Genomic DNA, 14,843 nt, shown 5'->3' on the forward strand with positions numbered 1-14,843 from the left:
TTAAAAGAATTATTCGGGTAAGTAGTATTATGTACCACCACCACCACCACCACCACCACCACCACCACCACCACCACCACCACCTCCTCCCCTACCACCATCACCTCCCCTACCACCACCACCATTACCACCACCACCACTACCACAGCCCCTACCACCACTCCTATCACCAATACCACCACCACTACCACAGCCCCTACCACCACTTCCACCACCACCACCACCACCACCACCACCACCACCACCACCACCACCATTGCTACTATGCCCTATAGTATGAAAGTGTCTATCTATAAATGAAATATCGATAAACAAATTTACAAAGAAAGTTTTAACATTTCTAAGTGACTTACTACTACTTACGTACTAATTTCATACTTCCAATAAATTAATGAGACATTTCAAACGTAACTGTGTAAGAGGCACGGAAAAAGCCCTTTTTTGTGGTACATCCTGTAACATAATCATTCACGTCAACGGCAATAAAAAGCCGCCGTGCTACTACGAACAGGGTTCGTGGACTCTACATGAAAACCGACCAGTCACAGTGGGTAAATACACATGTAATGTCCGTCTGTTGAAACACGTGCTACAGAGTTTTGTTTTGTATCTTTCAATTTCAGTTAGATCTAGCTGTGATAGAAATGAAAGCTGTTGGTGTGTCTGATTCTGAAGAGGAAAGTTTAGTAGATAGATGGTGTGTTACTGATGACGTCAATTACAATGATACAGTGTACATGAATTCTACACTGTATAACTATACTACAGTTCATAACTACACAATATTTGTAAAGAGATGTAAGTACACGTTTATCATCGCTTCACCTACAAATGTCAGTAAAGTCTGAGGCGGCATTTAGTTGATCTACGAAAGCGAGACATCGTATATCACGTACCGATAAAGTTTAAGTACTATGCATGTTTGTGCAGTCTAAAATTTACCTCCATTCTAGAGACTGGTGCTTTTTTTGTTTCGTTTAGTTATACACGTATATGTTGAAGATGTACTGTTGTAACGTTGCCAAGGACTACAGTGACAATTGATCCATATTAAAGGGGCACATGTTTAATATATTATACATGTTTAGGCATAGTTTTACTGCATATTTGAAAGGTATTCGCATTATTGTACCTACTGAAGCACACTTAGCCACCACTTGCAATTGACTGAACTCAAACCTGGTATAAGTTATACCGGTAACTTATAAACTATCTGATAACGTAATTGATATAATTAGTATACAGCCCTCTAGTGTCCACTTATTGAAGCATACTTAACCATCACTTGCAATTGCCTGAACTCAAACCTGGTATTAAGATATAACTCACAAACGATAATCTATTATACGTATCAAAAATGTTCACGAAATTCCTACTATGTAATAAACTGTTCTTACAATGCCAGAAGACAATCATAATGTTATTTTAAAATGCATCAACATAAACATTATACTGGTTTTATTTAAGTAGTTTCACTTTGAGTAAAAAGCCTACAAACTTAGCTTGTGCCAATTTACATCTTTGTAAGTGGTTTTTGATTCCCGTCTCTATCCTACCCCTGGTTACGTAGGTAAACTTTGAATACGATCAGAATTCTCTTACTAATCTTTTGACATTGTGTATTCTGAAAATAAAACATGGCGGTTGGTTGTCTAATGTAAATGCAATAAGAATACATTTACCTGCCTTCCTACTCAAGAGTACGTACAGTCCTCATCCAAACAATTCATTGACAATAGAGTGCAAAGTCTAACCATTGTCTTAAGAGGTGAGATCACAACCAAAATAGAATGAGTTTATACATGTTGTTTTTCATTATTTAGTAGTTACTTGACAACTTCATTTTATGATTCAATCATCATAAAATCTCTCTTTAATACTATTTCATTATTGTTTGGTGTGTTCTCATTATTTTCCCATCATTCATTATTATTAGGGTAATTTAATATTTTATTGTTTCATAAATATTTAGTAGTTTAATCATTATTTCTTCATTATTTAATAATTCATAACAAGTATTTTGTCAACGTAGAAGTTATTTAGTCTGCAACTATTGAAAAAGAATAAATTATTTGACTTTTTTTTCACTTTTAGAAATAAAGTTATGTGAATAGTTCATATGTCAATTTGTTACAGTTCATTCAGAAAGTCTGTTATACTAAGGACTGAACAAATCGTTGGAGTGAAAATTATCTTTACAATATGTGGTTTATCTTCTGCGTCATTTCAGTCTTGAAACGAGACTTTCTATCGTCGCTCGGAAAGTTGTCCAATAAAAGCATCTGAAGCCTCAGGCAAGCCCTCGGCCTTGACATTAGGCGACCTATGGCCGATTTTAAAGTTAGCAGAATTGTCCAAAGGGCTAACAACAATTATGTTTTTTTTATTCAACAGGTGATTTTTTGTTTGCTCACGTGGACTGGTCAGATGAAGCCATTGGGATCATTTTACTTGCTGTATCATTAGTGTTATTGATGGGGTGTCTATTTGTGATTGTGAAGTTGTTGAAGTCCATAGTACGTGGCAGCGCCACCAACGCCACTAAGAAATTTCTGAATGCCAAGTTTCCCGGAAAACTGGCTTGGCTGTCTGGTTATGTCGCTATGTTGATTGGATGTTTTTTTACAATACTATTACAAAGTAGCTCTGTGTTTACATCAATTGTTACTCCAATTGTCGGTATGGGGTTGATAAGTCTTGAACGAATGTACCCTTTGACACTGGGGGCAAATATAGGAACAACCTTTACGAGTATTATGGCAGCTTTTGCAAGTTCGAACTCAACAGATTTTGAAGAAGGTGTCCAGATATCTCTATGCCACTTATTTTTCAATCTCTTCGGGATTGTTCTGTGGTATCCAATCCCCAAGATGAGGAAACTTCCAATAAAGGCAGCCACATTCCTGGGTAATACAACAGCTGGCTATCGATGGTTTTCTATAGCATATATTCTAATTATATTTTTCCTCATACCTTCAATATTTCTTGCACTGTCATTGCTTGGCTGGCAGTATGTGGTAGTGGCGGTGGTTATTGTTGTCATCATTGTAGGATCTATTATAACTTTAAACATATTTCAGACGAAATGCGCTGGAAATCTGCCAAAGAAACTTCAAACTTGGGACTTTTTACCCAAATACCTCCGCTCACTAGAGCCATATGACAATATAATATCAAGGTGCACGAGGAAATGTAAATGTCGAAGACATAGAAATTCCCAAGAAACAATTGAGGACCAAGACTTTCCTTTACAAGAAATAAATACATCAACAAGTCATTGACAATGACATAGTTCCCGCTATGACCATTTTTGTTTGCGATTTTTCTATGTCCAAAGACACAACTCAGACATGCTTGAACAGATCTCATTCAAAGTTGGTATTAGGACAGTTCTAACGTGACCCCCCCCCGCACATCAAGTGGTGTTTTCCAAAATGACCCCTCCCCACCCACTTAAAGCGACATTTTTCAAAATGTCTCCCCCACCAAAAACACCGCCCCAATCGCTTGAAAATGTCCAGCCCCTAAATACTGCAAGGGGAAGGATAATAAAAGAGTTCAAAGATCTCGTACTTCGATGCCAATAAATGGTATATGCATTGAAGCCCAAGTCTTCATTAGTAAATCATTAGACACAATGTACAATACTACAGTCTCATTAACAATCGTAGGCAACACTATTTCAATGACCTGCCTCATTAACAACCGTAGGCAACCAATATATTTATTCGCCATCCCTATGTGAAGTCTGAGGTAAACATAGCTACATCTTGTACCCTGACAAGGTAAGTCTATCTCTATGTGTCGTTTTCAAGAGAGATATCACGTTCATCATTTTTAATAACTATACCACGATTTTAAAGGAAAGAACGTGAAAGACTAAGACCACCATACACAAATGTAGTGGTCTGGGGTTGAAATCAAATATCAACAAATTATCTATCTGTACATCTGACGAACTACTGATATCCCAACCCTAGTCGTAGAATGAAGGGCTAATAAGATATGAGGGCTGAACAGTTGATCTAACACCAGTGTTCATCCCGACATTATTAATTTTCAATATTTTATAGTGCTTACTATAAAACAGAATTTACTCTTTGTCATTGTATGATCTTGGCTAGACGGTGTGCGCATGTGCTGACTGAAACGACAATGTCGAGATCATTCAAATTCATTGAATTGTTCTAAGGTATAAGCTATGATCATTATATATAGCATCTATTTATACGACGGTTATGAACTCACAGGTCGAAAACAGTACATGAAACCACTATCCGTCCTAAGCCAAATAGAAGGTGTGCCATTCATACTAACACAGAGTATTTTATTTGAATGAACATTACGTTTAGACTCACATAATCCAAAGCCACTAAATGCATAAAAACAGATGAAAACAAAATATAGACTAATTAATATATCAACATGCAAATGAAAAAAACCAAAACAGATTCATAACGGAAAACATAATATACATCATCTAAATATAGATTCTCTCTTCGCCGTCGCCGTGTAAACCACCAAGCCTCTTTATTTACAACACGCATAGTCAGCAGGAACCCAGTGGATTTAAAAAAAATAATTCTCTGGCACGCGAGAAAGAATTTTCGTAAGAGTTTTCGTAAACCCAGTAAAAATAACTGACTTGCTAGAATTAATATATTACGCTAGGGAAGCAACAATATAAGATTGAGAACATCTGATGTCTCGACGAAGGTGTCATATCAGTTGTATACATTGTACATTGACCGTAGGTCATCATAAAATACCTGTAATCACGAGAGTAATACATATTATATTGTCATAGGTGTTGTCAGTCTGTGTCCAAAGTGGTCTGAAATCTAGCCTACTTGAATGGCTTTACAATAAAACTGCCAGACGATTACAAATAAATGATGGGCGGTATCATCCGTTTTCATTCTTCTATTTTATATTCCCGACATCGCCTGTATCATTGCCATCGATTTCATTAGATTTGTTATCTTTTGGGATAACAGTATCAATGAACAATCACGTGATCATTTATTGGTGGTAGCAAATTGACACATTAACAGTAGTAGGGTCGATGAACTAATAAGTTGAACGCAATATATACCAATTCTTATGTCTCCATTACTAATTCATTGTCACAGTGATAGGAAACTTATTACAGAGTTTTAAGACTATAAAATTCATTCCCGACTTTCTCATCACTTAGGATTAAGCACTATCATTGACTGTCACGTGTTTGAATTTATATAATTAATTAATTAATTAATCCTGTTTGAAATTCCTTTTGTAAACCTATCCCAGAGACTTGGCTTGACAATGTCGATCGTATACTAGTATGTCAAGCCACATAGTCCAGTCTCTGAGCTATTGTAAACCACACTGAAACAGACTTTGAAGTGACATTACTTTATCATAATCATAACTTACTCACTCAGATAGCAGCTGAGGCAACATCTTTTTCAACTCTTTTGATTGGTTACTCTTACTAATTCGAAATTTCATAAGGGACCTTCAGTAATTGCATGGGAGAGGGCTGGGAGAAATGCCCGGAATGCTGCATAGAATATTACCCTCTCCCGATTGTGTCGTGCTAAAAAGTGGCTATCTCCCAATTTCCTTTCTCTAAAATATGACCTACTTTGAAAATATTCCAAAAATATGGTTTAAATGCTGTCAGAAAGGACAATAGTCCCGGAATCAATTTCTTAAAGGACTCAATATATTCCCCTTCCGAGCTTGTTTTGAATAAAATGACCCTTAGCTTCTTTCTTTTCTATAGAATGAATGTACTGCAAAAGTACCGTGCCATTGATGTGTCATTTTCAAAGAAAAACTCAGACTTTAACATCCACGCCTAGCTTTGATCCAGAAAGCCATCAAATTGAAGTACTCCCATAAGGAAAGAACCACACGGTTGCTGGATCTTTAAGATGGAAGACATTACTAAGTATGAAACAAACCAGGATCGGGCAAATGGTGAAGCTATTGACGGTAACTATGACGTCACGAGTAAGGATGTCGTCACAGACTCGGTCTGTACTGACTCAGAGAGTATTGGAAATGATACTAAGACTAAATCTACTCGTTGGGGATGGTTTAATTACAGACCTGACTATCTGCAATGTTTCAATAGCGCCCCCTGGTTGTGTTCAAGTCTAAGTTCTCTATATTTCACCCAGTCTATGGTTATGTGGGGATTTCTATTCGTCAGTTTGACAAGTATCGAGAAACGTTTCGACCTTCCGAGTACAGCATCGGGGATCATCGTCGCTTCGTACGACATATGCTCCGCACTAGTTGTACTCTTTATTAGTTACTATGGCAACTATGGAAACAAATCTCGCATCCTTTCCATCGGCTGCTTCATCATGGGATGCGGATCTCTAATCTATACACTTCCCCATTTCACATCGGAAGACTATCTCCCTGGAGATGAAAACTACACTGAACAACTTTGTGATCGATCAGAAACTGTAGCAGATCCATGTGATGACGATGACTGGACGTCTTCGACATTAACGTATTATTTCATAGTTTTTATTATTGCACAATGTCTACATGGTCTTGGTGGAACACCAGTCTACACGGTTAGTCCTCCTTACATGGACGAAAACGTATCTACTAAACGTGCAGGAATGTATATGGGTAAGATAATCTACAATACATTCATATTGGTCTGTCAAATTGGAGATGGGGTGAGGGCAAATATTTATAACAGTACAGCAAGAGGTGCACTACAACACCCCTACGAGGGGTTAGACACCAACATGCATGGCACAACAAAATCGTATTTTCACTATGTACTCTTGGTGAATTTTGTCTTGTCTTGAACGTACACCGTACCCATAGTTTGTCTACGTCTTGGATCTGTGTTCATCTCAGATTGTTTTCGGATAGTGAAGAGCAAAGCGGAATCGCAGATCCAGTCATGACATAGACAGGCTACGTACACAGTGACAAGTGCAACCTAAATCCCTCTGTCACAGATATAGGAACCCAACTCGTTTATATTGATACATAAAATTTGAGTTTCCTATATTCATTCTGAGTTAAAATCAAAGTTTACTATCTGGTTAGTCTTTGCATTACATCATCATCAACTGCCGTCTTTGTCAACTCTTATTATTATATTAAAAACAAACTATGGCTCTCCTGTTTTAACATATCATACCCAGTAATGATAAAACTTATATTAAGATAATTTGTCTCATTTTTTCTCGTTCTATTTGTTTGGCAAAGGTTCTATAAACGTTGCGACCGGTTGTTTTTGTTTGTCATGCGATTTTATGTTTTGTCATGCAATTTCGGCATACTGTTGTTGGTTTTCAAAGTTTTCGTCATTTTGTTGACCAGGTATTATGTACGGGTTTAGCACACTTGGCCCAGCAGTTGGTTTAATTCTTGGTGGATATTTTTTAACAATATACACAGATATCAAGTATGCTGACAGGTAAATATTTCACATATCGAAAAGACATATATCTCCTATTCTCCTGTCTTTGATTTTTTATCATCTGAAGAACGTTATACCATAGATGTCTATGGTTATACTGTTGCAGACGTATGTTTGTTTTTAGAAAACTTTAAGTTTCTCCACGGTTTGTTAAATATTTTAAACAATTGATCGTGACAACTTACTCCAACTTTATAAATGTATAGTTAAATTACTGTCAAATTTTGTTTAGCCTTTTTATATCGTAATCTGTGATTTTACTTGCTGTATCACTAATGAAAAAAAATTTACAGATAGCGATGTAACCAGGCTAAACTCTTCATTAAAATTTGGTAGATAATGAAATAATTGTAAAACTTTCATTGATTATAAAGGCAAATGAAATGCTGATATTTACCCACAATTCAATGATCTCACCTTTCTACGTGGTTTAATCACATTAGATGCTTTTATTTGTATGCTTTGATGATGATGATGATGATGATGATGATGATGATGATGATGATGATGATGATGATGATGATGATGATGATGATACTAACCCGTATACATTATATGTGTGTATACATTTTACAGTATTCAAATAACACCTGAACATCCAGCTTGGGTTGGAGCATGGTGGCTGGGTTTTCTAATTGGTTGGATTATGTCATGGCTAGTATCACTTCCATTAAGTGGATTTCCAGAAGAACTTCGTGGTAAGTAGAAAACTCGAGTGATATTATAAAGATGCCAAAGATTGACAGAACGTTTCAAATAGCTTCCTATAGCTTCCTATACCCAATATTAATATTCTCCCGCCCACTTTCCCTCCCCTCCCCTCCCCAACAATATACGCACGGCGTTCATATTTTTGTACTCCTTTTGGAATCAGAACCTGGACAGATCTAGATACCAACTTTTAAGAAATTAAAAAGACATCTCTTGTAAACCACAATTCAAACCTGAGTGAATGATAGAAAGACAGGATTTACTGATTTATCAATTTATCCGGAACTTTAAAAAAGTAAATACTTTAGCTTATGCCACAAATGAGATTTGTTTGTGACGGGTGGCTATTGATTTACCAATCATGGTTGAATGATTGATGTGGAATCAGTCGGAATAAATCAATATCTGCAAAGCTCGGGAACTTTGAAAAGTAGGGAATGCAATATTTACCACCAGATTCAACCCTAAACATTATGACATTTATCTTTCAGGCACAGAGGAAGTGAAAAACAATCGAGAAGTGCAAACTCATCACTCGGAGTCTCAGATCGAAGCATCTCAACAAGGTTTTGGCGTCAGTTTCAAAGATTTCCCAAAATCATTGTGGTTACTATTGAAAAATCCTGCGTATGTCTTGTTACTTTTAAGTGCTTGTTCAGGTGCAATGATCGTTACAGGGTTCGCCGTGTTTATGCCCAAATTTATAGAGAACCAATATAATCAAACTGCTGGTGTCGCCTCTGCTATGTTTGGTGAGTTTGAAACAGTCACGTGTTGAATTGTGTATAGTATGCTCTCTCACGTAATGACATGTTCTGTCATGATATTGGTTTCTATGTTTAATATGATTACCTTCATGGATAACATAGCGATAATCAGAGCCAGCAAATAACTTTAACTAACATACACATACATACATACATACATACATACATACATACATACCATACACAGTTTTAGCTGCTGTTTTTTCCTTAAATCAAACTGTGTTCTGTTTTATTACAGGGATTGCGGTCATCCCCGGTGCAGTGGGTGGAACTGTTCTGGGTGGATGGGTCGTAAAAAGATTTGATCTAAAAGTCAGGGGCATGCTGAAATTTATATTTGGTTGTACTGCGATTGTCCTGGTTTTAGCTGTGATTTTTATGATGCACTGCCCAGAAGATCCACTGGCAGGGGTTTTTGTTCCTTATCATCCAAATGGGTCAGATTTTATTCATAATTATTTTCTTTGATCTCATTGTTCCATAGATTTTCCCACTAAACAAGTTTTGAGGGTATATATAGAGCATCCAGTTATTCACAATATATAAAGCTGCTAAGCTTTGTACCACTGTTAGGATTAAAAATATCGGAATTGGGTCTAAATTTACACAATTTTGACGATACTGTTATTCGCTAATATTTTTCATCATTCAGCCAAGAAAGAAAGAAAGAGTGTGTTTCTCTGTTATGTCGTTGAGTAAGGAATGTTGTTAGCATAAGTAGGACCAAAGTCGACAGACAGACCAGTGACAAAGTCGTGATGAGTATTATCGTGTGAATGAAGACAATATTGAGGAATAATATAATTATACACTCCCAAGCGTAATTTATGGAAAATTGAGAAAAAGCAGTTACAATATTAATTTTGAATGTTTTGACCACCGCTGAACCAGTGACGTAAACGAGAGTTGTCATGACGTAGAACGACCAGGGTATTAAAGATACACATATTTTGTTCAAACACGTTCAATCATAGACCCTATTTCGTGTAGGGTCTATGGTTCAACCTGATTTAAGTGTGGTACGATAACGGATATCAATTATTCATATTTTTTAATTAAAATTTCAGAACTGACCAAGATGAAGCTAACCTAACAGCTGCTTGCAATGCTGGTTGCCAGTGTTCAACTGAAATCTATTCACCAGTGTGTGGATCTAACGGTGTTCAGTATTTCGATGCTTGTTTTGCAGGTTGTACGGCCCACAATAAAGATGAAGGGGTAATCACAATTTACATCTGTCTAACTTTCGCAAACTACTAGATCACAAGGGTCTATGCATAAACATAAACTAGCTAAAGACCGCAGAAATTTCTGGACAGTAAGATGGAAATGTCCGCACCATGATTTTGTTTTTACGTGTATGTCAATGACCCTGGCAATGAGCGAAGCAAATCCCTCACTGAGAGGTTTAAGTTCTTGGTATTTGTAGTTCTTCATCAAATATAGATATACATGCGCGGTTCAAGTGTTGTCAGGGGTTTTCAACCACTCAATGCATCAAAGTATGTCACTTATACTCATTCATACAATACCTTGACTGTATTCCACGTTCAGTAGCTAGCAGTAGCAGACAAACAATGGAGTAATCCAGCTGAAAGGAACAAGACTGTTATATATTTGTTTTCGGAGATTGGCTATTTATGAAACTAGGTAAAATAATAAATATATAAGTTAATTTTTTTTCCGTAGATATTCTACGATTGTAGCTGCGTATGGAACAGTACCACGTTGTCACGTGATCATTATGGATATGCAAATGAGGGCAAATGTGACTCAGGCTGTGAAGCATGGAAACTACCAGTATTTCTTTTTTTATTCTTCATCATTATGATTTTTGTGTTTGCCCGTATGGTACCAGGTACTATTACCCAAATGAGGTGAGACTCTATAGTTGTGATGTTGTTGTTGTCGTCGTCGTCGTCGTCGTCGTCGTCGTCGTCGTCGTCGTCGTCGTTGTTGTTGTTGTTGTTGTTGTTGTTGTTGTTTAAAAAAATAAATATAAAGCATTGATTGAATCTTGGGAAATACCAATGAACAAAAAATGCGATGTCCTAAATTTTTGAAAAACATTTAGTATATATAGTGACACCTTTCTTGGATCAATTTTGAAAAGTTATATGTACTGATTGTTCGACCAGAAGATTGAAAGTTTGTGTGTTGTTTTCATTCTCTGCTATAACAGTCAAAGTTTAACATTTTGTTTCACGTTATTACGTCTTTGTTTTATGATATTTGATTTTATTATTTGCAGACTTGTTCCAGACAATCAAAGAGCATTTGCAATGGGAATCGGATCACTAGCCACTAAATTACTAGGTATGTATGTATGTATGTATGTATGTATGTATGTATGTATGTATGTATGTATGTAACATCATTGTTGTTTTTTCCACCCCTTACCGTGCCATAAGACAGTCAATCTCTTTGTCCATATTTTCTCAATATTTTAGGCGGAGTGCCAGCACCGATCATATTTGGAGTAGCTATCGATAAATCCTGTGCATTGTGGCATCACGACTGTGAACAGAGAGGTTCATGTTGGGTGTACGATCCTCTACAGTTTAGTTTTCGTCTCACCCTCCTCGGAGTTGTGTTCACCTTTCTTGGCCTGGTTCTCACTTCCCTCACGTACATTGTGTACAAACCACCCACGTCGGAAGAAAATGGTGGAATTGGAAAAGATGACTCAGAGGGGTTAGAATTAAGTGATGGGAATTTCACAAAGACGCCCTCTGGAGTCAAACTTGTTGGATATACTGATACCCAGGGTGTTGACAACATGCAAGAACAACTGTCTATCGAATCGAAAGGCATAGCTCGTGAAGACAGTCAAGCAGTCTTAGTTGACTCTGAAGTTTTTGCTGGCGACTTGTAAATTCAAGACCCTTTCTAAGTTTGCGCAAATACATTACTGTTCAAATACGTCTAATGACGTACATATACACGAAGCGATGTTATAAGTTCATTTTTATTCGAGTTATTTGTTACCGTCTTGTTCCAATTTTTTATTTAGATATCTAATAATTAATTGATTTGTCTTATTTACTGTTGATGCCTTCTGAGTGTTATCTTATTAGTCAGCTTATACAGTGAATCACACCACAAACACATAATGGACCTGGGAAGAGGGAGTGGGCTTCGTCCAAAATCTCAGTGTACGTCACATGTATATGACATGACCACTAGAAGACCCATCAAAGTAGAATGGGGTGTGATATACTGTAATATTATCCAACGATCAACAAAGATAGAAAAGTTGATGAAACAGTGACATAATAGCGGTGATAGACTCATCATTATATGTCACTAGGCGTCAACTTGATTTGACTCGGACATTGCTAGGATAAAAAGCTGTACAACCCATAACACCAAAGTAAAGCATATTCTGTATGTACCACAATCGTTTATAGCATCCATATCAAGTGTAAAAGTATACTGTTTCATTTGTTTAATTGACCACATTGCAAAGGCCACATGCTAGGCTTGTAAATAAACCAATTGAAACAGTACACCTTTACACTTGATATGATCATGCTATAAACGATAGTAGCACATATAGAAATTACTTTACTTCACTGTTATCCCTTGTAATATGAATGCTATAAATGAGTGTAGCACATAGAGAAATTGCTTTACTTCAGTGTTACTGATTGTAAATCGACACTTGGTGATATTTACTACTACAAGTACTAAATTCACAGTACTTGGCATAAGTAACAAATAGCACAATGGAACCTGTATGATTTGCTACTTTCAGAATGATGATATACAACTGTGTATGAATTATTTAGTGTGAAAAATTATCATAGTTATGACATTTGATCCCAAGTATACTCCCCTGCCTTTCACAGAAAAACTCAGCGAAGCTTAGTATCTTGAAAGATCTTGAAATGGGCTTGGTTGAAGCCTTGAAGGCTAGTTCAGACTAGCTATGACTTCCTGGCCAACTGTTTTGAGACATCACCTATTCCTTACCACGGAACATTATTCAATGAATCAACTTCAAGGCTTATGTTTACATCATTTAGAACTTTGTTTTACAAATGTACTGTTTATATACGTTTTGTAAATCTTTCCATGTAATTTTTTTTCACTGAATATAAGTTGAATATTCACTTATTAAATATTTTGATATATTAGTGTATACATTAGGATTATTATGACAGAATTTATGACAGTCAATTTATTACATGTAATATATATATGAATTATTGTCAAAACTGACATATATATGGTTGCTTAACTAAACAAAAATACAACATTTAACCAATATTTATTGGCTTTAATTTGGCTTATTTTATGGTTCTTCTCCTGGGTGCTATAAATATTCCATTATATTCAACACTCTTAAGCTTTGTCTAACGGTAGTAATCGGCCGCGTTTACTTATTCGTCTGAACGTCCCAAGTTTCTCTGTTATATTTCGGTAAGTAGATTCCTTTCAGTCGATATTATCTGAAGTTTCTTGTTGAAAATTTATTGATTCCTTACGTTGTGTATTTGAAATATAAACTTAAATCCATGACGTCACCAGATACGTTGAATGTCAGTGCAATGACGCCATGAAAACAAAATGACGCACACACAGAGTGTAAAGAGATAACATAAAGGATAGACCATCGAGGGCTATGCTATCTTGACGGATTTCTCACCTAATATGTAATATAGTCAGTGACAATGCTTAAACAAACGAATCGAAATGTTACATCCAGATCAGTTTGCATATTATAAGTGTGAATTCATTTCGTAAATTTTGTTATGTCTGTCCAACTATGGATTGTCCTAAATGTACATGTACTGGTAATGTTAGCTGCCACGTGCACTTCAATCTTTACCATGCCTCCTACATGTTTTTTGTCTTCTTTTTGTCGTGTATGGATGGGTTTGTTCGTTTATCTCATTCATTGTTCACTTAAATTTGTTAATTCGTTCGTTCGTTCTCCCATGGTTTGGAGTAATTGCATCACAAGATTTCAAACTAATCTATTGAGTGTTTATCATGGGCTAAAGATTAAGGGACCTGTCAGTTTTGTCGGAGGTAGGGTGGGGTGGGGTGAATGTGTGTTTTTGTTCGTGAATTTGTTATAGTATAAAGAACTCGATGGAACCACGTGAGTGAAGCAGTTAGGCCTAACATGTTAGCTACTACTACGGTTTCACTTGTGTATAGTTCTCTTAGACTATAATATAGCAACTTCATGAGCACCTGTGGCTTTTGTAGGGTGGAGAGTCATCTTTTTTTTCTCAAAATGTTCGGGGGGGGGGGGGTCATTGTGTTTTTGTGTTGTGACGAAAGAACAACTCATTTCTGCACTGGTATTATTGTGTCTAGCTTACCAATTTCTTACCTACGTCATTTACTAGTTCTTCACAATGTAGTAATGAGACACTGCTTAACAACCACAGGGGATGAGAGACTTTTTTCTGATAGAAAAATCCACCGACACGTACGTATCCTCCACCCCAACCTCCCTCCCCGTCCAAAGAAAGTGACTCGTCCCTACGATGTATAGCCAGCACGACTCATGCGAAAAGACACGCTATACATCCGATCGTAGATTGTGCAGACATGTAGAGTTGGACTTTGATCATCATTTGAACGTTGTTATCTCGAGTCTAGCTACTATAGGGGGGTCTAAAACATTTGATATTCAAAACTTCACTGAAAGCTACAATAATATCATAAAATAAATATTTATGGCCCTGAACCTTCTGTTACTCTTCTAGTGTTGGTTAAGTAGATTTCGGTAAACAAACTTTACAGTTACCCGAATAGGTTACTTCAAGGACCCAAATAATTTACGGGTTAAAATACTTGATGGAGATCTAGAGACAGTTCAATCAGAGATGATTAAAGTAGACGCTACGGATGTAACCCTATCTCTATTTATGAATTAGTTGGTGGTTCTCCAATTTGTTGTC

At 36.6% G+C, this 14,843-nt stretch overlaps 2 protein-coding genes across 2 annotated transcripts in view; both read left to right on the forward strand.

Annotated features, from left to right (window-relative positions):
- The window catches only part of LOC144444916 (sodium-dependent phosphate transport protein 2B-like), a 5,351-nt gene extending 2,070 nt beyond the window's left edge, over positions 1 to 3,281 (forward strand). The window contains exons 3-5 of the mRNA XM_078134465.1: positions 1 to 17; positions 624 to 798; positions 2,395 to 3,281. The exon at positions 1 to 17 is cut by the window's left edge and continues 285 nt beyond it. Coding sequence (XP_077990591.1) covers positions 1 to 17; positions 624 to 798; positions 2,395 to 3,281 — 1,079 coding nt within the window. The remainder of the gene's footprint in view (positions 18 to 623; positions 799 to 2,394) is intronic.
- A 2,640-nt stretch (positions 3,282 to 5,921) lies between these two features.
- Positions 5,922 to 11,797, forward strand: LOC144444917 (solute carrier organic anion transporter family member 4C1-like). Its single transcript, XM_078134466.1, has 9 exons — positions 5,922 to 6,636; positions 7,345 to 7,441; positions 8,021 to 8,142; positions 8,647 to 8,907; positions 9,161 to 9,359; positions 9,990 to 10,140; positions 10,612 to 10,799; positions 11,174 to 11,238; positions 11,373 to 11,797. Exons 1-9 carry the CDS (start codon positions 5,922 to 5,924, stop codon positions 11,795 to 11,797), a joined length of 2,223 nt encoding a protein of 740 aa, XP_077990592.1.
- The last annotated feature ends 3,046 nt before the right edge of the window (positions 11,798 to 14,843 follow it).

This window comes from Glandiceps talaboti, chromosome 13 (assembly GCF_964340395.1).
Source record: "Glandiceps talaboti chromosome 13, keGlaTala1.1, whole genome shotgun sequence".
NCBI lineage: Eukaryota > Metazoa > Hemichordata > Enteropneusta > Spengelidae > Glandiceps > Glandiceps talaboti.

Excerpts from the sequence above, each read along its gene's own strand:
- LOC144444917 (XM_078134466.1), top strand. The coding sequence starts at position 5,922 with ATGGAAGACATTACTAAGTATGAAACAAACCAGGATCGGGCAAATGGT. Across the intron at positions 6,637-7,344 it reads ACGTGCAGGAATGTATATGG|GTATTATGTACGGGTTTAGC; the intron begins GTAAGATAATCT and ends TTTGTTGACCAG. Across the intron at positions 8,908-9,160 it reads TGTCGCCTCTGCTATGTTTG|GGATTGCGGTCATCCCCGGT; the intron begins GTGAGTTTGAAA and ends GTTTTATTACAG.